This window comes from Macaca fascicularis, chromosome 10 (genome assembly GCF_037993035.2).
Source record: "Macaca fascicularis isolate 582-1 chromosome 10, T2T-MFA8v1.1".
Classification (NCBI taxonomy): Eukaryota; Metazoa; Chordata; class Mammalia; order Primates; family Cercopithecidae; genus Macaca; species Macaca fascicularis.
Window position 1 is genome coordinate 26000696 of NC_088384.1, and position 26603 is coordinate 26027298.

The 26603-nt window shown below is 42.4% G+C and overlaps 1 protein-coding gene across 4 annotated transcripts in view; it reads right to left on the reverse strand.

The window, feature by feature from the left end:
- GRK3 (G protein-coupled receptor kinase 3) overlaps positions 1-26603 on the reverse strand; it is a 165582-nt gene that overhangs the window by 20280 nt on the left and 118699 nt on the right. For 3 of the 4 annotated variants that reach the window (XR_012418916.1, XM_045364309.3, XM_065522343.2), the window contains 6 exons: positions 23227-23305; positions 21113-21243; positions 18503-18597; positions 13651-13758; positions 5804-5870; positions 5145-5245 (listed from right to left, as the gene is read on the reverse strand). Coding sequence is in view for 3 of the 4 variants with exons in the window: in XM_045364309.3 (XP_045220244.1) it covers positions 5145-5245; positions 5804-5870; positions 13651-13758; positions 18503-18597; positions 21113-21243; positions 23227-23305 (581 nt within the window). In the remaining variant the exon portion in view is untranslated. The remainder of the gene's footprint in view (positions 1-5144; positions 5246-5803; positions 5871-13650; positions 13759-18502; positions 18598-21112; positions 21244-23226; positions 23306-26603) is intronic. The other variant, XM_065522342.2, reaches the window with a different exon arrangement.

Consider the following 26603-nt stretch of genomic DNA (forward strand, 5'->3'; position numbering starts at 1 on the left):
TTTATAGCAAATATTTACACATCACAATAGATAATATAATAGGAAAATGACAGGAATGTGAAGCACCACATTTACTCAGAAGCAAACAAGAGATCTAATAATATAATGTATACCAAAATCCTTTATAAATTGAAGAAACCCATCCTGACTAACACGGTGAAACCCCGTCTCTACTAAAAATACAAAAAAAAAAACCTAGCCAGGCACGGTGGCGGGCGCCTGTAGTCCCAGCTACTTGGGAGGCTGAGGCAGGAGAATGGTGTGAACCCAGGAGGTGGAGCTTGCAGTGAGCCGAGTTCACGCCACCGCACTCCAGCCTGGGCAACAGAGCGAGACTCCGTCTCAAAAATAAAAATAAGAATAGAAATAAAAAATAAATTGAAGAAACAAGTTTTCTTGAAGGTCATGATTAAAACTCGGAGTACCCAGAGCAAAAGTTGGCCGGGCATGGTGGCTCATGCCTGTAATCTTAGCACTTCGGGAGGCCAAGGTGGGTGGATCGCCTGAGCTCAGGAGTTCGAGACCAGTCTGGGCAACACAATGAAACCCTGTCTTGATTAAAATACAAAAAATTAGCTGGGCGTGGTGGTGGGCGCTTGTAGTCTCAGCTACTTCGGAGGTTGAGGCAGGAGAATTGCTTGAACCTGGGAAGCGGAGCTTGCAGTGAGCCGAGATTGTGCCCCTGCACTCCAGCCTGGGTGACACAGTGAGAACCTGTCGCCAGGAAAAAAAAAAAAAAGTTGCACACTCCAAGGAAAAGCCTGCGTCGGGGAGCAGCACTCCCAGCACATGCCGCTGACTGTCTCTCCACGTCCTGTCACAGAACTCAAGGCTGCTTCTTGGGGCCCTTCTGTAGTCAGTCCCTGGGGCATCTCGCCCAGCGCAGAGCTTGAGTGTCCTTATAGGACTCCTCAATCTGTATCCCAAGCACCAACCTGTGCCCTGTGTTCCAGGACACTCCTACTCCCCAGCCCACTCAGAGGACGCAGGTCTAAAGCAGCCCTCTCTGCACTGCTCCTGCCCAGGCCCAGGCAGGATGGTCCTGGATGCTTGTCTTCCCTCAGGCTTCACAGCCACCCCTCGGCCAGACCCAGACCTGACTACTTCCTACCACCTCCCATCCTCACGAGACTCTCGCTTAGGGATGGTCGTTCTTTTCTTCTTTTTTTTTTTTTTAATTTATTTTTATTTATGTATTTATTTATTATTATTTTTTATTTTTTGAGATGGAGTCTCTCTCTGTCGCCCAGGCTGGAGTGCAGTGGTGTGATCTCAGCTCACTGCAATCTCCGCCTCCCGGGCTCAGGCGATTCTCCTGCCTCAGCCTCCTGAGTAGCTGGGATTACAGGCATGTACCACCATGTCCAGCTAATTATTATTATTATTATACTATTATTATTATTGCATTTTTAGTAGAGACAGGGTTTCAGCATGTTGGTCAGGCTGGTCTCAAACTCCTGACCTTGTGATCCGCCCACCTTGGCCTCCCAAAGTACTGGTATTACAGGCGTGAGCTACCATGCCTAGCCAGGGGTGGTGATTCCTGCTTAGGGTGCTACTGGCATTTGTGAGCAGGCAAGAAAGAATAGACGTCCCGTCAGAAACACTGAGGCATCAGAGCCCTGGCACCTCTTGTCTAAACTGCTCTAATGCCTCCTCCTCTGACCTCTAGTCCTGCCCACCTGCAGCCCCATCCCACTTCATACAGCGCCCAAATCATCTTCAATGAACTCACCACTTCTCTGCTCAAAACTCTCCAAAGTCTTGCTTCGAACTATCTGGACCTGTCTTACTCGACATTTCTACACCATGGCTTTCCCACCGCATGAGCTTCAGGAAGGCAGGGGCCATGCCTACCATGTGCACTGCCTCAGCCACTTCACGGGGTAGTATCAGTGTGTGCCCAGTAAACAGACATTGAATGAAGGAATGGGATCCAAGTCAGATGTTATCCTTGTGCATTTTTACTGGAAACACTTCGGTGATTTTCTTAGTGGGTTCCATTTTATACCCATCATTGTCCACACATTAAATGTGGTACGCTAAATAAGAAATTTACTTCCGCATATCCAAGCAATTAGAAATGCCCCAGAAAGAAGGTTTCTGGTTCAAGCCAGGGATTGTGTGCAAGCATGCAACTTTACACAGTCTCAATAACCACTGAAATGGCAGGAAAGCAACATGGAGATATAAACCCACCACAGGAGCCAGGCCTGTAATCCTAGCTCTTTGGGGGATAAGAGGGGAAGATCACTTGAGGCCAGCAGTTCATGACCCATCTGGGCAACATAGCAAGACCCCTTCTCTATTAAAAAAAAAAGAATGTTAGCCAGGCATGGTAATGTGGGCCTGTGGTCCCAGCTACTTGGGAGGCTGAGGCCAAAGGATTACTTGAGCCCAGGAGTTTGGGGCTGGAGTGAGCTATGATCATGCCATAGAACTCCAGCCTGGGGGACAGAGTGAGATACTATCTCTTTTAAAAAACAAAAATAGTCCAGATGCAGTGACTCATGCCTGTAATCCCAGCACTTTGGGAGGCCAAGGCGGGCAGATCACTTGAGGTCAGGAGTTCAAGACCAGCCTCGCCAACATGGCGAAACCCCGTCTCTACTACAAATACAAAAGTTAGCTGGGTGTGGTGGTGCACACCTGTATTCCCAGCTACTTGGGAAGCTGAGGCAGGAGAATCACCTGATCCTGGGAGGCAGGGGTTGCAGTGAGCCAAGACTGTGCCACTGCACTCCAACCTGGGTAACAGAGCAAGACTCAATCTCAAAAAAATAAAAAGTAAAAATAAATATTAAAAAAATAAATCCACCACGAGAGAGAGAGAGAAGGCCATCAGCAGACAAGAGGGGATGCTGACACAGGGGCAGTGACTGACAGCAAAGCAGGGCAGAGCTACTGCCCTGGAGACGGAGCCAGCATGCTGAGCTCCAGTTCACCACAGTGTGTGGCTGGGGGATGAGACACAGGACTGGAGCTCTGGACATTGAGCTGCACACGCACACACATGCACACCCATACCCGCTATACTTCCTTCCCCCACACCCAACTCCAGAAACCTGCAGCAAGGTGTTTACTCTAACATGGGGTAAAACCCCTGAAAGGTTCTACTTTTAAGAAATTAAACCTGCTAAAGATTTTTAGAAAGAAATGAATAAAAGGGTTGAAAATGTATGCTATCGGCAAGTAAAACAAAGAATTAAAGCAAAGATACAGATAATATACAAGATCAGGAGCACAGAGGCCCAAATCTAGAAAGGAATCCCAGCATCTGGCTAATAAGAGATCTATGAGAAACGGAGGAGGATAAATGTCAAATAAGTAAAGTAAGGGTGGTCTCCAAGCTGAAGAGCACGAGTCTCCAAGCATGAGGGATGCTATGTGCCTGCCATCGTGAGTGGTAACCTAGCTCCATGACCTGCACGACTGTTCGCTTGTACACAATAAAGCAAGAGCTTCAAAGTTCTGGGGGAAAATTGTTATTTACTTAGAATTCCATATCTAGCCGAAATAGAGCAGGAGGCAGGGAATCGAGTGAATGGCAGATTCAGACCAGGAGACTGGAAAGGGAAGTGTTGGGTGAGATGATGCGAATCAGCAGAAAGAGAGCGCCTGTGTCTCACTGCAGCCGCAGGCTGAGTCCCTCCCGAAAGAAACATCAGGGAAAACAAAGTCCACAACTATCATATTCTGTTCTGAGACAGAGAGAGAGAGCGATATCATATTTTTTATATATATCATATATTTTTTTTATATATATATGTAAAACTAACTTAAGGTTTATTACCAGGCTAAGTAGAAACCATGTAAGGAACAACATTTTTGATTCCATAAGAGTATAAATACCCCTTCTTCATTTGCAACCTTTGAAATCAAACTATATGCAAAGCACAAAGATTGAATATGATCACAGAATAGAAAGCAGTATCATCTTGATAACGTAAAAATAAAAATTAACATGAAAGAACATGAGACAGAAGAAGTCAATGAAAGACAGGAATGTCAAAATCCTCAACTTAGATACTGTTTATAGTTGGAAAAAGGCACGACCGAGTTAAGCACAGAATTTAAAGCTACAGAGGCAAGCAAAAGAGGAGCCCAAAACAGCGTTTCAACTTTTGAGAGGTGGAGGAAGCGAAGGCTACAGAGACGGTAATGGGTGAGCTAAATCTTCATCTATTATAGCAGGAATAGGTAATTTTGCAAATTGATAAATAAGGACATACTCATATAAAAGTACATTATTTAGCTATCTATGTAAAATGCTTATATGTATAATATGCACACTAAAAATACATACACATATGTATGATATACATATAGGTAATATACAGTGAAAAGTTATTTCTTATGCCAAGCAAGCCTGGGGGTAAAGAGATACAGGAGAAACGTCTGTCTTAAGTCCCTCTCTGTAAGATTTCCAGATATTACTGTTCAGAGTGTTTTGGGGCAGGAGAATAGTGAGCATGTGTTAGATCACAGTTACTCATTTCTGCATGAGAGAAATATGTGAGAATCTGATCAGAATGTTAAACTGCCACAATCACAAATACAATCATCACTAAAAAACAAATGGACTACAAAATATCAGAATTCATTTCTGTCATCTACAAGGTCAATCTGTAAAAGTTAAAAACTGGGCTGGCCCCAGTGGCTCACGCCTATAATCTCAGCACTTTTAGAGGCCAAGGCAGGTGGATCACCTGAGGTCAGGAGTTTGAGACCAGCCTGGCCAACATGGCAAAACCCTGTCTCTACTAAAAATACAAAAATTAGCCAGGCATGGTAGCACACACCAGTGGTCCTAGCTACTCAGGAGGCTGAGGCAGGAGAGTTGCTTGAACCCCAGGAGGTAGAGGTTGCAGTGAGCCGAGATCGCGCCACTGCACTCCAGCCTGGGTGACAGGGCAAGACTCCATCTCAAAAATAAATAAAGTAAAAAAGTGAGTGACTTCTTCAACTTCTTAATTATAAAACACATAGGACAATATATGTATATTTCCCATGTGATTTTTTTTCCCCCTTTCACATCAAAATGGAAGATTTTAATGACTAGGGATGACTTTTGATAGGCAGTATTTAAAATCACTCTTTTGCTCTTCTGGTAAAGATACTGAAAGGCAGGAACAATGGCCTACCCGCCTCCGTGACAGCCCAGCCGCTTGCTAACGTCTCGCTGAAGCAAGCCCTCCAAAAGGGATTTCAGTTCAGGAGAGAAGGTGTCTGGAAGTTCCACATTCTGGGGAAAAGAGTAAGATTTCAAAAATCCGTTCATGGAAACAGTATCCTAACACTCAACCAGATTTAAAGGCTATTACTGGGCTAAGAATAGTATTAAAAATTGCAGCCTCATTATGAATTAATAGTTACTCTATAGACACATAAAAAGGTAACTAATCAGTTGCAAAATCAAAGTGACTAGGGGCAGATCAGAAGAACCAGAAGGCATTCTCATTCTGAGATGCCAACGAAAGGCATTCTCATTCGTTGGCATCTCAGTAATTTCTCCTTTTCTTTGATTTCTTTACTTCTGGTTCTCAATTTTCTTTAGCTTCCTCATACTGTTTGTTAGTAAATCCTGATTTTTGCCTTGGCATCTATTTCCATTAATTTTTCTCCTAGAAATTCTTTTAGAAATTGTATCTGCATTTATTTGCTTCAAGAAAGCAAATTTTTATTGTGTTTATACATAATTTTATATTTCCTATACTATTTTATGTAATAGCATTTTTTATTATTGATGGAACGAAGCATGACAAGTACCATGCAGACAAGAATACAGTTTTGAATCCCTTACCACGGTGAGTGTCATTCGGTCAATTTCATGCTTGTCTTTGGTTTTATGTTGTCTGAAAGGGCTGTGACTGTAGAAATAAAGAATTGTTCTATTAAAATATGGCATCAGGTGATATAGCACATATCACTGACTAATATTTGGGTAAAGTATGATGTCCTATCACTATTCATTCGAAACTGGAGAAATGCAAAAGTCATAAACATTTATCATTTCCATGGAAGAATTGGCAAACAAACGTTAGGTCCTGAAATAGAAAGACTTGTATCTCACTTGAACTGCCTGAGTCTCACTTCAGTGAACTTGTGGCCCTAAAACACACTGTCCCAATGGAAATATCATTAGAAAAGAACATACAACTAGCCAACAGGTAATCGTGAGAATAAAAGTCATTTATATAACATTTGTCATATGAGAGTTTGAGCTAAACAATAACTTCCATGTACATTTTTCAGGAAAATGGAGATTGTTTCCTCAAACAGCCCCAGGAATAGCAGTTGAACCAAAACATGAAGGAGATGAAACGATTCACCCCTAGAAACCAGTCATTTTAAGTAATACATCCTTTGGATGAAAACAGAAACTAACTATGCACCAGCAGATTCTCCACCGCTCTGCGTACTTCCTGCTTTCCCTGTGCAGAACCCCAGACTCCAGAGTCACAAAAGCTGGGTTCAAGCTGCGACTTGACTGTCTACTGACTGTCAGCCAGATAGAAACCTTCAGTATCAATTCTTCATCTGTGAAGTGGGGATCAAGCCGCATACTTCACAGAAGCGGTGAAGGGAAAAAGTAAAGTGACATCTATGCGAGTAGCCAAGACAATGGCAGTACACGGTAGGCACCTAATACAGTAATCACTGGTGGAATTAATAAACAGAACTCTGACTTCAGGAAATGAATGTCTACTTGGTGAACTGTGTAAAACAGATTACTTTTACTCTTTCTCATGTTTTTAAAATTTTGGAGACGCTGGTTTTCAAAGGAAATCTTATCATTAAAAGACACTATTAAATATGCAAACTAGAATACCGTGGTTGATTTTTCATTCTGAAAATTAAAGGGACAGATATGATTGAGTTTTCTTATAGCAAGATGTGCCTGGTAAGTAGTAATCTTATAAATTTATTTATAAGGCATATATGACATAATCTGAGGCAGGCAGGATATTATGTAAAATATTTTAATATTAACTCCATAAAATGGATTAGAATGGTGAATACATAAATCAGTGAGATTCTAAAAAAGAACGAAAATGCCACTTATCTTGCACTGCTACTTACTGCTACTGACCTGGTCATCCTACTGAATTAATTAGGTTATACATTAAACTATCTTTTGAGATTATTACATTTCAGACCATTTATTGTCTGAAACACTTTAATTTTATTTTTGTACAAGAGAGGGCACTCTAGTCCTTTATTTCCTTCCATATCATGCCGTGAAATACAAACTAATTGCCATCTCTTAAAAGCATTAATCTGGGGGAAAAAAAAAAAAGATCAAAACAAGGTAAATTAGCACCCAGCAAGCATTTAACTTTTAAAACAGATTTTGATTGGAAATATTCTTTTTGCCTTATTTCCAAGGAAAAAATGTACAATTACCACATTTAAAAAGCAGCTATAAAAGCAAACAATATCTGTTATTTATAATTTTTAAAAACATACTTGTATCATTCTTTTATACAAAATCCACGGAAATATTAAGGTGTTTACAGTTGCAGAGAAAAGGAATGAAAGTTTATCAAATCTTACGAAAACCGTAGTCTCCCTGCTTGACACTTAGCTGTTTCCACCCCACGAAGTTCCTTAACGTATAAAAGGGATTAAGTGAAGATCCCCTGGTGTTTTGACAAATCCCTCAGACCTGGCTCCTGCGTGCAAAGCCAGAGGACCCCACTCCTGCATCTGGTCCCCGTGTCCTTGCGGCCTGCTGTGTTCTGACACAAGCACTCTGTGCTAAATTTAAAAAGTCTTTCATGAGACCACAGGGAGGCTTGTGAGGGGACTTGGAGTTAAAGTTAGTGGTGCCAAAACCATTTCCAGCACATGGGCCCCATTGCTACAAATTCCATTTATAAATATAGCGATTCCATGTCCGGCTCAAGGAGAAATTATCAGAAAACGCTCTTCAGCTATTCAATTCTATGCTGCCATGTTCAGACAGCTTGGTCTTTCAAGTTGAAATCTTGATGCACATCTGTTTCCAATGTATTCTTGATTATTCTTTGTGAACAAAGCCAAAGACTTGGTTTCTATTTTGAAAAACGTTAAAGAAAACCTATGATAGTAATAATCTCCATTCTGAGGGAGGCACGTGGTGCGCACAGATCCTGTGCGATCGCAGCTGCTCCCTGATGCAGCCGCTTTAAATAGGAGACAGTAACAGGCCTGTCAACAGCTTCCAAGGCACGGCCAAGCTCTTCCCGTGCAACATGCTGGCTGCATCAGGGAATGCTGTGGGAAAAGAATTCACATGTCCTGTGGTCAAGTGTAGCTTTCTGAACTACAGATAGAATGGAACAGCTGCACGTTTCCCCTAAATGAACTGGAAAATTGTTCAGGACATTATAAATGAGGAGGAAACACACCCCCCACAAAGTTACCTCTACATCATTTTCATGGGGAAACAATGGGTTCAAAAACTTATGCGATTAAAAACTCTCACATCAAAAGTTAATTATAAAATACTCAAAAGATGGCTTGTCATATTAAATGTACATTTCAAACCTAAGCCAGTAGCTGTCAAAATATTTATAAACTTTCCTTTTTCCCCCGCCTGGAACAAACTCAATAGCGCCAGCAGCACTCAGTTCTCCCTAGGCCACTGCCCAGGCTCTCTCCTCATGTCTGACAACTCCACAGGGAGACAATCAACAGTGACAAGCTTAAGATGGAGGCCACTGTCACATCAATTGATTTCCTTAACAGACATCTTAAATCTAGGTGAAGATCATGACAGCAGCTACACAGATTTGCAACATGGACGCATCTTCATACGCAGACACTCTTAAGTATCTGACAAAGTCATCTGAAATAGCAGTAGTGACCAGCACCCAAAGATGGGGCATATGAGTGGCTCAGTCAATCACTGTGAGTCCAGGGACGCAAAAAGCCTTCTCAAGCCTTGACAACTTTCTCCCATCCAGACTCCTTCTCCAAGTGCCTTGCAGTATTCTTGTAGGGGATGAAGACAAAATGAAGTGTGCAGAAAAGTGTTTCAGCAGAAGCAAGGGGGCACATTGGTCGAAGCAAGGGGACATGTTGGTCAGAGCAAGGAGGATTAAATCACAGAAAATAGAAAGACCGGCCAGGCGCGGTGGCTAACGCCTGTGATCCCAGCATTTTGTGAGGCCGAGGCGGGCGGATCACGAGGTCAGGAGATTGAGACCATCCTGGCTAACACGGTGAAACCCCGTCTCTACTAAAAATACAAAAAATTAGCCAGGCATGGTGGCGGGCGCCTGTAAGTCCCAGCTACTTGGGAGGCTGAGGCAGGAGAATGGCGTGAACCCGGGAGGCGGAGCTTGCAGTGAGCTGAGATCGCGCCACTGCACTCCAGCCCCGGCGACAGAGCGAGACTCTGTCTCAAAAAAAATAAAATAAAATAAAATAAAATAAAATAAAATAAAGAGAAAATAGAAAGACCCTTCTTTGGTGGCCACTGATTCAACCTCACTGCACAGCTGTGGGAGGAGGGAGGGGCACTTGCTCTGGGGCAGTGGTCCTCACCCTTGGCACTGTTGACATTTAGGGCTAAATAATTCTTTGTCGGGGTGTTGCAGGGGCTGTCCTGTGCCTCATAGGATGTTGAGCAGCATCCTTGGCCTCTACTTAGGGGATGCCAGTAACAGCCCCCCCCCCCGAAGTTATGATGACCAAGAATGCCTCCAGCCATTGCCCAGTGTCCCCCAGGGTTGAGGACGGCGCTCCAGGAGAGTGTCAGGATGCAGAGGGGACTGTGCCCAAGCCTGTGCCTCGGAGACCCTGCCTAGTCAATCTCCTCCTCCACTCAGTTGATTTCTTAGGCTCCGTGTGCCTGAGAAAAGACAGCTGCCAGGGGCTCCCTTGTACACAAGATAGGAAAAATGCGCAGGAGGCTGAGAGGCAGATTTCTGAGGTTCTCCCACATGCAACTTTGTGAGGAAGTAGAACAGGTGGCATTATCCCCTTGTTCACAGCTGAGGCAGTGAAGGCTCCTGCACACAGTCCCACCTCCTGCCCGCCTCGCCACAGGGCTTTGCTCCTGAAAGGCCCTCCAGACACTTCAGTTTCACGTGAATCACTGAAAATTCACAGACACTGATTTTAGTAATGACATCGTTATTCTCCCAATCATCTGGAATGTTTAACTCCTATCCTTCCATATCCAACCATCTATTAAAAAAAAAACAACAACAACACACACCCCACGAAAACACTGAAGCATTACGGATGCTAACTCTGCAATACCGCCGTGTCATCTGCTCCTGTCAGGTTCCAGGGCTGCTGTGCAAGCTCACTGCCTTTTGCTCACATTCTTCTGCCGGCACCCTGTCTCAGTCCCTCCATTGCTCCAGGCTGCTTCCAGAATAATCTTACTGAAAAGCCATCCAACCCTGCCGCTGCTCCACTGAAAAGCTTTCAGCCTCGGGGCCTGGAGGATAAAGGTCAAACTTCCCAGCACTGCATCCGAGGTCCTCCCAGTGCTGACCCAACCATCTGAGCCTTCTCCTGCAGCACTTCCTCCCTCTTGAGAAACATAGAAAGCTGATATTTTCCCTGCTTCCAGGCTCTGTATTGTCATCCTACCTATCTTCAAAATCTACCCCACAGACCATCTCCCACATGAGGTCAACCCAACACTTCCAGGTTAGAACTGCTTCTCCCATGTCTGTGCTCCCAGCACATCACTCCTGTTGAAGTCAGCACAGCTCGGCCAGCTCCTGATACGGTGTGTGTATCAATAGCTACTCTCCTGGACTGCCTATCCCTCACGGATTTTGTGTGTCTCTCTTCCTGGCTGGTCGGCTTTCTTCCTTCCTTCTTTCCCTTCTTCTTTCTTTCTTTCCCTCTCTCCCTCCCCCCCCTCCCTTCCTTCCTTCCTTCCCTTTTCTCCCTCTCTTCCCTCTTCCTCCTTCCTCTTTCCTTCCCTCCCTTTCTCCCTCCCTCTTTCCTTCCCTCCCTTTCTCCCTCCCTCCCTCTCTTCCTCTCTCCCTTCTTCCTTCCTCCCTCTCCTTCCTCCCTTTCACCTTCCTTCCTCCTTCCCTTTCACCTTCCCTCCTCCCTCCCTCTCCTTCCTCCCTCTCTCCTCCTTTTTTCCTTCCTTACCCCTTTCCTTTCCCCACAGCATCAAGCACAGTCTCTTGTATATTACAGGTACTCAATAAATGCTTATCACATTTAATTTCAATCACTTAAGTCAAAAATGTTTCCTGCTTTTTGGCTTCAGTGCTATATCCTATCTGTGAGTGACTTCTGAATAAACAATAGGAGGAATGGCATGAGATAATAAATCCTAGTGGAGGAGATTCATCTAATCCTATCTATCACACACTGGAAAGATTCCTTCCACTTCAGGATCAATCAATGGTCACCAGACAGTGACAAGGAGCCTGCTATCCATGAGGCAGAACCCTCCTTCATTGGGTAGCTCAAACGACTGGAGATTCTTGTATCAAACTGCAATCTTTTTTCTCCTCAAAATGCATCCCTCTGGAGTTACACAGTATGCATATGATCCCTTCAACAAGACGGCCTTCCGGCAGCTGGAGTCAACCATACGCTCCCCTAAGTTCTGCACTCAGCTCTTTCAGTCTTTCCACAGAAGCCATCATTTCTAGCTATTTTACCACTCTCCATTCATCTCATCCATCCATCCCATCCTCACAGCCATCCTCAGGACGTCTTCTTGTCCGTCAAGACTCTTTTCAGCAGGAGCCCCACTGACCATAATGCTTCCATCAAGACCAGTAGAGGATTTCACAAAGGAATTGATATCTTCCAGTTCAGTACACCAAAGCTGAATTAGAGCGAAATAAGACTGAATTCATTTTATTAGCCACAAACCACACTGTTGGAGCAGACAGAGTTATTGAACAAAACCCTCCAGTCTTTTAAAAAGTGAAGTAGTGTTACACCACATCCTCTCCAGCCTATATGCACAGACATTTGAACAGCTAGAGTCACAAAACAGAGAAGTACACAAAGTCCTAGATACAAGGCTTCTGGGATTGTCCGATTTTACTGCTGATTTTTGCATTCAACAGTTCAGCTGTTACATAGAGTTTTTTTTTTTTTTTTAATCATCTCCAAATTCTGTAGGTAGGGGCTGTCTGTCTCCAACCACATCTCCAGCAGAGATCCAAAATAAAGACCTCCTGGGTGTCTTCATGCACTCCATATGCATAGAAGCGACTCCACTGGGGAGAACAGCATCTCATAGGGGAAATGGCTTTCTCTGGTTTGCTTAGATAAACTCTCTAATTAGGTCAGCTAGTCTGATGACATGAATTAAAGCCATCCAGGCTCCACAAATACAATAATTCAATTAAGGAATAACAGAACCCGACTTTCTGAGCAATAATACAATTTTAGATCACAAGTGAATGCAAAGCAGAGAACAACTGGATTATCAGAGTCTTGACAAAACAGAGGGTGCTCAGAACCTAGTTTTGGGGGAATGTGGAATTCAGCCTCTCTCCAGGATGTGCTAAATGTAATAAAATGCAGTGGTGCTCACTTAGGCTCTCCGATGGAAAGGTGCAACGTTTAGCAAACTATCAGGACTGTGTTCATATGAAAATATTAACAGGAAAATCATTAACTAGGAAATTTTAATGTAAAATGCTTTATGAGTCTAAATAAAAAAAATTTAATTGAAGCTTTCCATTAAAATTGGCTAAAAGTCTTAGAATTAATGGAAACATTAACATAATTGTTAAGTGTTTAACATGAGAACATATTTTGAGAGTACTTTCCTCTCATAATCTTTTCTACTTTATTTCATCATCTTTGGTAGTTCAGAACAAGGGCCAAGTATACTACTAGCTTTAAAAGACAAATTAATTTCAGCATTTTCCCCAATAAATGCAAGCTTTTTAAAATGGGTTTACCGGCTAGGTGTGGTGGCTTATGCCTTTAATCCCAGCACTTTGGGAGGCTGAGGTGGGAGGATGGCTTGAGGCCAGGAGTTCGAGACCAGCCTGGGCAACATGGCAAGACCTTATCTCTAAAAAAATTTAAAAATTAGCCAGGTGTGGTGGTGCATGTCTGTAGTCCCAGCTACTCAGGAGACTGAGGCTGAGGTGGAAGGATTGCTTGAGCCTATGAGGTCGAGGCTACAGTGAGCCATGTTTGTGTCACTGCACTGCAGCCGGGCAACAGAGAAAGACCTTGTCTAAAAACAAAACAAAACAAAAACAAATAAAATAAAATAGGTTTACTTTGGGTTTTCATCCTTTTTTTGTAACTCAAAATTCTGTAAACGCTCAAAATGATGAATAATTAATTTCTAGGGAAAAAATTATTCTACCTTTTTAAATTATCTACATTTCAAAACAATACTTATTCCAACAATGTGGCTTATCACAGAAAAAAATTCAAAGCAGTCTAATTTTAGGTTTAAAAGAATTCTGATTTCCTACATGGTATAGAATAAAAATACGAAGCCATAAGCTTTTATCTAGCAGCTTATCGGGAAGCAGCTTTCACTCTTCTAAGACACAGTCTTCCAGATTAGCACGTGGCTTAAAGATCACTGTGTGATTTAAAATAACATTAGCATCTAGTCATTTCTACATATCCTCAGCTTTCATCCAAGCTCCTGCTGCCATGAGGACAGCATTAGAAGGATGCATTTCCACTCACCCTCTCAGAAGTTTGAAAAGCATGCAGCCCAGGGAGAACCAGTCGGCACTGCTGTCATAGGCCGTCCCCTTCTGCAGCACCTCGGGAGCCATGTACCCATGGGTGCCACTAGGGAGAAGGAAGGATACAGTTATCAGAGCATGCGCACTTCAGAAAACACTCACAGCACCCCAAGGTCCAGGTGTCATTCGTTAGACGGCAGTGACTGTAAACAAAGGAGAGGGGACAGTGGTGCTTCACTGCAAACGCAACGCACTGAACATCCAATGGGAAAACGCTCTTTTCTGCCTTCGCTCATATTTGAATTAACATAAATAAGCATATGAAATAAACATGTAAAATGCAAGTTCGGGCTCTCATCAGTCCTTCTCTACTCCAGCTATGAAGAGCAAAGGTTCTCCTGCTGTTTCAGGAGCTCTTGTGTGGAGGTGCGTGGGGTCAGGAGAGGCAGGGAAAGGGCGGAGAGAACGGACAATGAACAGGCGACCACACGGAGGTGCTGTGGACCTCGAAGGCATGGAGACATCCACCTCTGTGTGGTGTTGCCAATTGTGCTGAGGACCTGAGCTCGCAGGGGCATCGGCTTGGTCATGGTCAGCAACAGACCCTAGGGGGATGGGGAAGAAGGAGGAACATGAGCCCAGTTGTACATAAGATGGCGAAATCACGTGTCAGGTTTCAAAAGCTGCAGGTCAAAGGACTCAGCACTAAGCAAATGTGAAGATGATTTTCAGGAAGTTGAGAAAAATCACTTGAGAGGACAACCATTTTATATATAATCTGCACCATCTGCAACTCGAAAGCCCTTCCCGCTCTAGCACTCTCCACCCCTCCTTGAAGGACTGAGCTCGCCCGGCTGCAGCAGGAAGCACGCGAGGCAGCCGGTGGGGAACTTTCCAAGATGCAGCCTGAAGGGGCTCTGGCAAAAGGTTGCATGCCCTACAACCTCTTCATCCACGATTAATTTTCTTCATCAGTAAAATGGGTAATCAGACGACGTCTCTACCACGCAGGGTTGTTGTGAGCACTGCACATACATCATGGGCTCACATACAGCAGCAACTGGATTCATGTTGGGGATCTGCATCTCTGTGCTTATCGTAGTGTAAGAATTTTTAGGCCCTGTGCGGTGGCTCATGCCTCTAATCCCAGCACTTTGGGAGGCCAAGGCAGGCGGATCACCTGAGGTCGGGAGTTTGAGACCAGCCTGACCAACATGGAGAAACCCTGTCTCTACTAAAAACACAAAATTAGCCGGGCATGGTGGCGCATGCCTGTAATCCCAGTTACTCGGAAGGTTGAGGCAGGAGAATCACTTGAACTTGGGAGGCAGAGGTTGTGGTGAGCCGAGATCGTGCCATTGCACTCTAGCCTGGGTGACGAGGGTGAAACTCCATCTCAAAAAAAAAAAAAAAAAAGAATTTTTAACTTGCTTATGCTCAGCAACAGTGAGAATCTACTCAGAATAAATGATCCTGGATCACTAATGAGGCTGGGTCATCACTGGGTCCAGTACTCTCTGTCTAAGAGGTGTATTTGAGAGTTTTATCAAATAGTGAAGACGGGCGTTGGTCCATCAGGGCAAATCCAGCATTCTGGAAAGCTCAATCAGCCCGAACCTAAAGTCGGACGGTGTAAGGCCATCAGGCCACGCCGTGAGAGCACTGGAGATTTCTATGAGGGGCATCCAAGCCACTTTCCGGGAAGGTTTAATTTCAGGGTTGCCTGGAAAGTCCTTTCTGGTGACCTTGTAATCTGTACCTTATCAGGATCAAGTCACAGTTCTGGAATGGAAAGATATATACAATAGATATCTATGGGATAAATAAGAAATGAATGCAGACCAGTCCCCAATGCTTATACCAGATGCAACGAAAACTCAACCGTGGACTGCCTGCCGCTGAGGTTTTCTGACTCTGCCTATAGGCCAGCTGCTAATGCTTCCTGACGCATTCCACTAAAGATCTGTACTACTATTAATACTGAACGAACACTTGGACGTTTTAAGACACTGTGACATGAGACACAGCTTTGTGTTCTTAGATAAAATAAGCTAGTACTCAAATTAGTCACTGACAATCTGCTCAGCTCCAGAAGTTCTCCTGTGATTTTTCATGGCTACTTCACAGTTAACTTCTAGTTTACAATAATTTGCGATTCTTTCGTTAAATGGACTAAGTCTAAGCTCAAATCAAAAACCTCAACTACAATACTACTTTGGAGATGGGCCGGCCGCGAGATGAAGTCTAAGAATCACATCTACAGCTTTGAAAAGATCTGATAAACCAAGTTCAGGGTGAAATTGTGGCTTAAAATCTTCAGTCTTGTACTAAATAGATCATGCCAAAGCCTCAGGGAGTTCATCCACACAGTGTACAGGCTTTGGAATCAGACAGAACTGGATTATAATTCCAGCCCCATGGCATACCAGCCATGTGACCTGGTTCAAGTTACTTGATTTCTCTGAACCTCAAGTTCCATACCACAAAAATTGGATAGCGACATCTATAATTTATGGGGTTTCCACGAGGATGACACATGCACGACTGGGACAGCTGGATATTCAGACAAAGTGAATGCTGCTGGTACCGCCACCACTCCATATGCTGGTCACTTCGGGGACAGTTCTCAGGGCTGCTCCTTCCAGGAGGTCAGGGGTCAGCTCTGTCTTACAGTGGCATCGCCAGCAGCTGGCACGCAGCAAATGTTAAAGACTCGCTGAATTATTTCATTAACTTAACCCTCACAACTATCACAGGAGATAAGTATCATTGTCCTCTCTTCCTCACAGAAGGGAAAAATGAGGCTTACACAACCAGGAAGAGGAACCCAAACCCAGATCTGTTGGCTCCAGAGTCTTTTTTCCTAGCCACAAAATGCCTTCTTTACTTAAAAGTACAGGACTTTGACAGGGCATGGTGGCTCACACCTGTAATCCCAGCACTTTGGGAGGCCAAAGTGGGAGGGTTGCTTGAGTCCGGGAGTTGGAGACCAGATTGGGTAATACAGGGAGACCCTGTCTTTATAAAAATATATTTTTTTACATTAGCTGAATGTAGGGGCACATGACTGTGGTCCCAGCTACCTGGGAGGCTGAGGTGGGAGGATCACTTGAGCCCGGGAGAGGGAGGCTGCAGTGAGCCATGATCACGCCCCTGTACTCCGGTCTTGGAAACAGAGCAAGACCCTGTCTCAAAAAAATAAAAAAGATAAAATTGTATTGTATGTTTACCTTTTTAAAGTAGTGGCCTCCTGATCATTATTTAAACATGGAAACCCACCTTCTCAGTCCTACCTCTTTACAGATGCTTTTCAAATATTGTGCTTTCCAGAGCAAGCAAAAGACCAGCCCACCATTCACAGCTGATATGTGAATTATAGCAAAAAGTGCACTAGGTCCTGCTAGGAAATAACCCCATATCTGAAAGTTAATTCCTCTGGAAGAGTATTTCTTATGAACCCTTGGATTCATATTTAGTTATGACTATACTAACCAAAAAAATTAGCATACCAAATAGCTGTGGCATTAAAAATTCAAATGACTCTCTTAAAAGAATCTGATGAACTCCCTGAGAGAAGCTTATACGACCACAGGTTCTGGTCTAATAATTGTAAAGTGCTAGCAAAATGCTAATGCTTTTATCACCACATCCCAGATTCCGTAGAAAAAGGGAAATATGTTTACAGAAACAGTGCTATTCACTATTAACATTTGATCAGAGCTTTAAAAGGCAATTCTGATTTAATGCAGTCCTTCATAAAGTATTGCAGTTCAGAACCACTTCTAGTTACACAAAGAGAAGGATCTGTGGTTTATTTTCTGCACAGATGCATGAAATGAGACCACTGGGAGTTTTTTTCAAGACCATTCAACACAGAGATGAATGTTAGCTTAAGATGTAATTTTAAAAGATTCAGTGCTAAGGAGGAGACATTTAAAAAGACAAAATAAAGCAAAAGTTGTCTGCTTTTCCACAAACTGTACATGTGTTCATACTTTCCACCCAGATCATCGCCTACCAAAGAAACAGAAATGAAAACCAGTGCATGTTCCATGGTGTTTCTGCAGAGCTGAAACTGTCCTAGTCCTGCTGTCTTTTTAACAACTCTGAGTACAGAGAGAAGTCCTCGGTTCAGGGCCAGTTTGCACTGATCAAGCAGGGCCACACCCAGAAGCAGTCCGGTGTCCCGGAGGTGTCAGGTGCTGGCTGAGGGCTGTGGCCTCAAGAGTGCCCTCCGGGTGATCACGTAGAGGACCTGGTGCAAGACCCAAGTCTAACAATATGACCTGCAGTGAAAGTCTAAACTGCAAGCAGATGATTTGTTTCTTCAATTAAAAAAGAGAGAGGGAAATATTTCTAATTTCTCTTCAGGGAAAAAAAGGAAGTAAAGCCTTTTTGAAAAAGAAGGAAAAGTAGATGAAGACAGAAACTTGGCTCCGAGGACCTCCCTTGACCACATCCACGCAGCTGCCTCGGTGCCTTTCCAGGCACAGTCTCTTTCACTTATCCTTAGGACAGCTTTGAGGGGTTTATTACTTCGATTACTAACAGACTAAGTAACTGACTGACTTTTAGGGTCACACGGGCAGCATGGATTCTGGTTTCTTGCTGAGGTCCTGATTGTTTCTTAGAGGCCACCCTGGTCCCTGAGCAGGTTCAACTCCACTGTGGGTTAATTCCTGCTCTCCGCAGACAGGGAGGAAGGCTCCCCGTTCTTATCTCCTTTCCCACAACCTGTGATGTTGGATCTTCCCGACATACTGAGAATCACCACTGGCGGTGACAAATGGCCACGCCTTTGAAGGGGCATGAGAGAAACGATGGTGAACCAAAGTTGACGCATTACTTACACGCTCGCATGAGGCTTCTTTTTGGAAAAATCGCAGGCAAGACCAAGATCGGAGATCCTTGCGTGTCCATGTTCATCCAAGAGGATATTTGCTGGCTAAACAGAAAGAGAATGATCTTTAAGAGTGCCCCAAATGCCATGGAGGCTTTGAGAACTTTGAGTGCGGATGCTTGATATCTTACTATTTTATCATAGCTTCTTCCTAAACACAAATTACAGCTTGATCCCATCACATCGAAGTAGGGCATGATACTGAGAATAATATTTTTCATTTTAACTTCGGCAGAAAAGTGGTAATGATAGAGGCGGAGGATTCTACTCATTAGAAAATGAAACATGGGGCAGGTAACACAGGAATGTCGGGACCACAGTTCATCGGCGTTAAAAGCATTTCCTTTTCCCCGTACCAAGGACCACTGCGCAGAAAGGACAGCGTGCCTCTCAAGGGCAGGAGGTGAATACACCAGCTTCCGGGCTTCTGAGAACCACAAGGATTTCTAAGAGTAAAGCCATGAAGCACAGGACAGAGAGGAAGCTTCCAAGAATGTATCAACACTGACCTAAGCAATCAAAATATTCCATAGTGCCACACTAATCCCAATAAATGTCATTTCTGCTTAGTAGTACATCATTAACGTAGGGCCCTACCAAATGACCAAATATAATTGTGACCACAACTCTGATAAAATGTATCCATGAAGATTAGATTTAGTCATCATAATCATGAACAACAAATCTAGTCTCTCTGATATACATTGAATTATAGGCATCTTAATATTTTTCTGCTGGCGATCAACTACTGTTTTGCTTGAAATAAAAATAAATGGCATGCTATTATAAAACTGAAGCATGAATAATCATGAGTGACTAGAATTAAGTTTGAATAGAAATTAAATAATACCACTGCCTTCCAAATAGCTTAGAAAATAAAAATAAAGCATAAAGATGATTAGAAACCAGTTATTGATTTAAATTAGAATGTATTGGAATAGCGCTTCATGGGCCTTCAGCATGTGTTTTGTTCTTCTGCAAAGCTCACATAAGGAAATAAAATGTCAAGGGCCAACTATTGTCTAGCTATTCCTAATTCAATAAAAATACATTTTTCTTCTTTATGCTTATAGGAAAACTAAGGGAGTAATAATAATTCTGTAACCTTACAGAAAGGTTTAAAATTCACAAAGTATTTTGTAAAAAAAAATAACATTCTTGGAAATAAAATACAATTTTTATAATATCTTAGAAAGTAATCTTCAAAAGCTAATCACGGCATCTCAGCTCCCTAGAGGAAGGAACATAATCTGTACATTTCAGTTGGCCACTGTGGGTTCATTCAAGAAGGCATCTGAAAAGAGAGGCAAACACATTCTCCCGGAATCTTCTTGCCTATTGGGAAATTGTCAGTCCCATCATTTTTCTTATTACTATTTACGCATTTCTATGTTTGCGCAATCATTAATTTGTCAAGGTTCCTTTCTCTCCATGCCTGCCTGCAGGCTGTTGGCCATACAACTAGGTGAGTGTCACCATGGACGTCCTGAGCCAGCTTCTATCTCCCTCCCACGTGTAAAACCCAGGACCAAGCACCACGTTCTGGAATGGAAAAACTCAGAATACTCCTATATCATTGCTTTCAAGGCGAGTGAGCTCTTACAGAGGACAAGAACAGAAACCTGGGCACAGCAGTTGGAGGTTACACAGTTCAAGGATCTAAAACTCTATCAGTGATTTTTAAGACAATCTCAAAACAACGTAAAGCTCTGAGGGTGGCCTTTGGGAGAAATTCCGCAGGCTGGTCGGCAATCCACTATTCACTGATAGACCTTGCCTTGGAGGAGTTATGACTCAGCCATTCTATGTCTTAGCTCACCAGCTTCTAAGCCCCATAAAATATATGTTCTTTGCTTATTCATCATTGTACATGTCCACCTTTACAGAGCCACGACCAAATCAGTTGCTTAGTGAACATTAACTGAATTATAATTATGAAATGTGTGACACCAAAAGGGCTCCTAAACTGCTTTTCTTTTTTTTTTTTTTTTGAGATGGAGTCTCCCTCTGTCGCCCAGGCTGGAGTGCAGTGACACAATCTCGGCTCATTGCAAGCTCCACCTCCCAGGTTCATGCAATTCTCCTGCCTCAGCCTCCCAAGTAGCTGGGACTACAGGTGCCTGCCATCACACCCGGCTAATTTTTTGTATTCTGAGCAGAGACGGGGTTTCACCATGTTAGCCAGGATGGTCTCGATCTCCTGACCTTATGATCCATCCTCCTTGGCCTCCCAAAGTGCTGGGATTATAGGCATGAGCTACCATGCCTGGCCTAAACTGCTTTTCATTAACTGATCAACGAAAATGTTTGGCTTAGTATATGTGCTGCAGCAGGCACTGTAGTAGGCACCAGCGTTATAATAATGACAGACACAGACATGTGCTCCGTCCCTGCAGAGTCTGGTCTAGAGGAGATAAAATGTCATATAGCTAATGACTTTATCAGGGCTGAGACGAGGGCTATGAGGAAAATGACAGGACTCTGTGAAATAGAAGGGGACTTCTAGAGGACCATTCACACAATACCTACTATGCAGAATGAGTCCGTCAACCGTCCTCACCTTCAAATCTCTGTAGACAACAAACCGATTGTGCATGTGTTCCAGACCCAGAATGATTTCAGTGGCATAAAACCGCATCTCCTTCTCAGAGAACACACCGTGTTGTGAAAGGTGATAGTGCAAATCGCCCCCTGGAATCAGATTCAGAATTTAATTCAAAGCATATTAATTTAAAGGACACAAAAATCATTCTCATCCTAAATAATCAGGACTCCGTAGAAAAAGGGAAACTATGCTTCTGCTTTGTCTATATACCTATCTTTCATTCCTGTAGTTTAGCAACAACTTAAACGTTATAGAGAAAACTTAAACATTGAGAAGATTTAAATGCAATGACAGGAGGGACAAGACAGCAAAACCAAGCCACCATTTTCAGGCTGGCAGCTCAGCTCCTAGTTCCACTATCACAAGATGGGACCAGCTAACCTGCTTTGATTACTTAAATCCTAGTAAATGAATCAACCCATGGAGTGATCCAACAGACACAGCTTAGGAAATGGCTCTATGGATAGACAAACAACAACAACAACAACAACAAAAACTAGGCTGGGCACAGTGGCTCATGTCTGTAATCCCAGCACTTTGGGAGGCTGAGGTGGGTGGATCACTTGAGGTCAGGAGTTCGAGACCAGCCTGGTCAACACGGTGAAATCGTCTCTACTAAAAATACAAAAATTAGCCAGGTGTGGTGGCACACACCTGTAATCCCTGCTACTCGGGAGGCTGAGGCAGGAGAATCACTTGAACCTGAAAGGCAGAGATTGCAGTGAGCTGAGATCGCACCACTGCACTCCAGACTGGGTGAGAGAGACTCCGTCTCAAAACAACAACAACAACAACAACAACAACAAAAATGGATCATATAGACAGATATTTGACAAAGCAAATACAGTAAAATTTTAACTGATAAAAAATCCAGGTGGTGGGTATCCCCAGGAAAATTCTTTCAACATTGCTATCTGCTTGAAATTTTTCATAACAAAATGCTTGAGAAAGGAAATAATCAGATGGCCTGAAATTACAGAGACAGAGAATGCCATCAACAGGGTAAGGGAATGATTTTATATAACACAAGGGAGAAGCCTCTATTGATTTATAAAAATGAGTGCGTGTATCCAACTTTATTACCCTTGCTTTCACAAGCATATTTCTCTCTCCATACACATATTCCCGTAAAACCACTACCACATCAAGATGGAAAAGATGCCCAGCATCCCAAAAGCTCCCCTACCACTATGCCCTTTCAGTCAAGACATTACCCCCCAGTCCCACTCACACAAAGGTCACTCTTCAGCCCTCTCTCCCCATCCATTAGTTTTGCCTGTTTTGGCAGTCACATAAGCAGGGTCACCTAGGGTAGATGCTGCTGGGTTTGGCTTCTTTTGCTCGTTATTATGCTGTGAAATTCCTTCATGCTTTGGGGTAGATCTGGTTTTAAATCAAACACTTGGAACATAATAAAACTTCAAGTGAACTTAAAATAAAAAAAAACTAGGCATGTGAGTTGTGAATTGTATGCTTTATTTCAGTTCTTGTTACTAAAAATACTTTAGATATATACCATGACACTTTCTAGTATCAGAAAGCTCCTTTTCTAGCCAAACGTTTTCCAGCATTTTCAAAATCATCATCCACAGTTTAAAAGATCAATGTACAGTAGTGCAGATTTAGAAGGTGCAGAAGATTGGGCTAAAATCTGTACTTGGCCCAAAGTCAGTCCTTCAAAGTTGGTTTTTAAATACATTTCTATCTTTGGCCTATATTCTTATGAGGTATTTCATTCCTAAAAGTTGAGGGCCAGGAAATAAGCTAATTAAAGATCTAGGCCAGCTGCATTCCAGAAAATCAAGTTTCACTGTAAGTATTTTATGAGAATCTTTTCTAGAATATTCAACTTCTTGGGAAGAGACTGGGAGGCCGAGAAGGATGTTGCAGTCAACATTTAAAAATGAATTTTCAGTGAAGATTAAAGGGTAAAACGTTTCCTCAAACTTCAGGGGGAACCTAATTACCTGAAAGACCCACATTGCTAGTCTGCCTAGATTAATGCATGCTAAGATTTAACATCATGGCAAAGTCTTTCAAGGCAGTCAGACTTTCCAAGTTTTGCTTACCGTTCATCAGATCCAGGATGAAACAGAGTTTATCTGGGGTATGGAAGGCATAGGTCATACATACAATGAAAGGACAGTCCTAGAGTGAAAACATAAAAGTTTATAAGAAGAGAAAAGCTGCCTAGAAAGTGCCAACACCATGCTACATATTTTAAAAATTTCTTTATTTTTTAATTGACACGTTGCAATTGTACATATTTATGGTGTACAGTTTGATGCTTTGACATACATCTATATTGTATAACGATTGAATCAGGGTCATTAGTGTATCCATCACTTCACACATTTATCATTTATTTGTGGTGAGAACCTTCAAAAGCCTCTCTTCTCACCATTTTGTAATATACAACACATGCCATGGATTATTATCCAAGCTGCTACCCCATGCACTGAGCACCGACACCTACATGGTAATTTTTAAAGTCACAGTAAAATGGAGCTGGTTACATAATAAAATGCATAGAGACACAACATTAATAATTGGAGCAGATGACCTTGAAGGTCCTTTCTCGCTTGGATTCAATCACGTCTCTATCCTAATTACATCCTCTTCAAAATGCTAGATACAGAAACTTATCACTATCTTGCCAGGCTTTTTGCTGGTCAACATTTTGGTTCTGGCTATTCAAATATCCATTTCAATCTCTGCTTCTGAAGTTGATGGAATCAGCACAGGTCGGGGAGGGAGGAATGTTATTTGTGGTGTTGTTTTGAAACACTGAAAATAAAAACGGAATTAAATTAGCTTTTGAAAGTGGAAAACTATTATCATGACCAAGGATTGAATAACTCAATTGTAAAGATTTCAGTGTTTCCATATTAATCTATAGATGCCATGTAATCTTAATTGAAATGAAAATTGACAAGGTGGATTCTAAAATATATGTAAATGGAAACAGACAAGAAAAATTCCAATATTCTCGAATATAAACAAAGCCAGAAAACGTACAGGACCAGATATCAAGACTTATTAGAAAGCAACAGTAATTTAGACAGTGTGGTATTAGCCCAAGGACAGACAAATCAAGTGACCATTTATGTGTGGGTCTATTATGGATTACTTTTTCCATTTCATTGCTATTAAGGTGACACAACAGGGCCTGGGGAAAGGATGGCCTATTCAATCAGTGATGCTGAAGCAACTGAATATCTGTACAATAAAATATGAACTTTGACCCCTGCCTCACACCATACACTAAAGTCATTTCCAGCTGATGTAGATCTAAGTGTAAAAGATAAAACAATAAAGCTTCCAGAAGAAAACAAATGAGAATATCTTCATGATCTTAGGGTAAGTAAAGATTCATTAGGCCACAAAAGGCAGTAACAATAAAAATGTTAATTAGACTAAAATAAAATTAAGAACTTCTGTTCATCAGAGGATACCATTAAGACAGTAAAAAGACAAGTCACAGGATGGGAGAAGATATATGAAACCCATAAATACACAAAGGACTCATATCTAGAATGTATAAAGAACTTTTAAAAATCAACTTAAAAAAGTCAGTCAACCCCCAGAAAAATGGCCAAAAAATAGGCATTTCACATAAGAGGATACCACATAGCCCCCAAACTAATGAACAAATGCTCAACCTCGATGTCTCCAAGGTAACGCAAATTAAAACTACAACATGCTGTCACTAAACCCACAAGAACAGCTAAAAAGAAAAACACTGATGATACTGAGTGTTGGGAAGCTATAGAGTGAATGGAACTTTCATATATGGCTGCTGGAAGTGTACAATGAATGGTGCAGCCACTTTAGCAACCCATTTGGTGGTATCTACCAAGGCTGAGTGTCACTCGCAAACTTTCTGACTCAGTGATTTCACTCCCAGGTAGACATCTAATAGCAGTCTGTACTTATGTGCACCAAGATACCTGCACAAGAATATTCAAAACAGCATCATTCAAAATAGCACAAGTCAGGAAATAACCCCAATGTCTACCAACAGTAGAATGGATAGTATGGTATATTTATACACTAGAATGCTATATAGAGCACGGATCAGCAAATGTTTTCTGCAAAGGGCTAAAAAGCAAGTATTTTAGGCCTTGCAGGCTGCATACAATCCCTGTCATCTATTATTCTTTGCTTATTTTCTTTACAATCTTTTAAAAATGTAAAAACCATTCTTAGGTCATGGGCTGTACAAAATAAGGCCAACAAGCTAGACTTGGCCTGAGCCACACCTGGCTTTCTGACCTCTCCACACAGCTACAGGAGGGAGTTACTGCCATGGGCAACACCACAGATGAATCTCATAAGCAACATGGAGTGAGAGAAGCCAGACACAAAAGAGCACATTTATAAAGTTCAAACACAATTTGCAAAGCTAAATTATGCTGTTAGAAATCTGGATAGTGTTAAGTTGGGCGCGGGGTTAGTGACTGAGAGAGGCACAAAGAGATTTCTAGAATACTGGTAACTCTCCGTCTCTTGATCTGGGTGCCAGAGATGCGTGTATTTCCTTATGAAAATTCATCAGTGCTATGTTAGATCTATTAGCTCTATTTATATCTATTTTATCTATGAAATCCACTTAGATTCTTTATATATAGTGTATACTTGTCACTAAACTGATTCAGTTTTTAAAATGGCTTAGATTATCTATATCCTCTTTCTTAACAAACACACACATACAAAATTATTAAATTCCAAAGAAAATGTTCAAATTTCAATAGAATCTGTAAACAGAAGTTGCATTGTTAAAGCTAACAGCTCAAGACCACATCCCTAGGAGGTTCAGCCCCCCTTAAAATGCCTGCCTCAGAGAAATCAAGGCTTCCCAAAGAATTTTTATTTGTTCCAGCCAACACTCAAAGAGAGAGCCCCTGTCTCCCAGCCTCCATGGGAGGGTAGGAGTCTAACCTGGATAAGTCCCAGTTAGCAAACCAACATGGGTCCCATATGGACCACACCCCTTCCTGCATTGTAAAATTCTTCACTTCCTTGACTCTGCTCCACTCCCCATTGCACTCCACCAGCCACTGTCCCTTTAAAACATCCAGTCACCTCTGCACAAGTCAGAATGGAGCTCAGCTATTTCTCTTACTGTCTAGTCATTACCAAATAAATGCTGTTTTAATTACCAAGTACATGCTTTAACTAATGTCCAACTATATTTATCTTTGACTCAATGTAAAATAAACATCCAGGTGAAGGAATCAGATTTGGTTATCTCTACAGAAATCAGTGACTGCAACCCTCACCTCTCGGGGTGCTGAACAGACACTATAATGGGTTTCATGTGGAGTCCAGGACACAATCGAATACTGACCAATATGAAAAAATAAGTGGCAATTTAATGAATGGTGGGATATAGTTCCAAGGATAATTATGGATAAGAGGGCCTGCCTTGATTACAAGTCAGAAT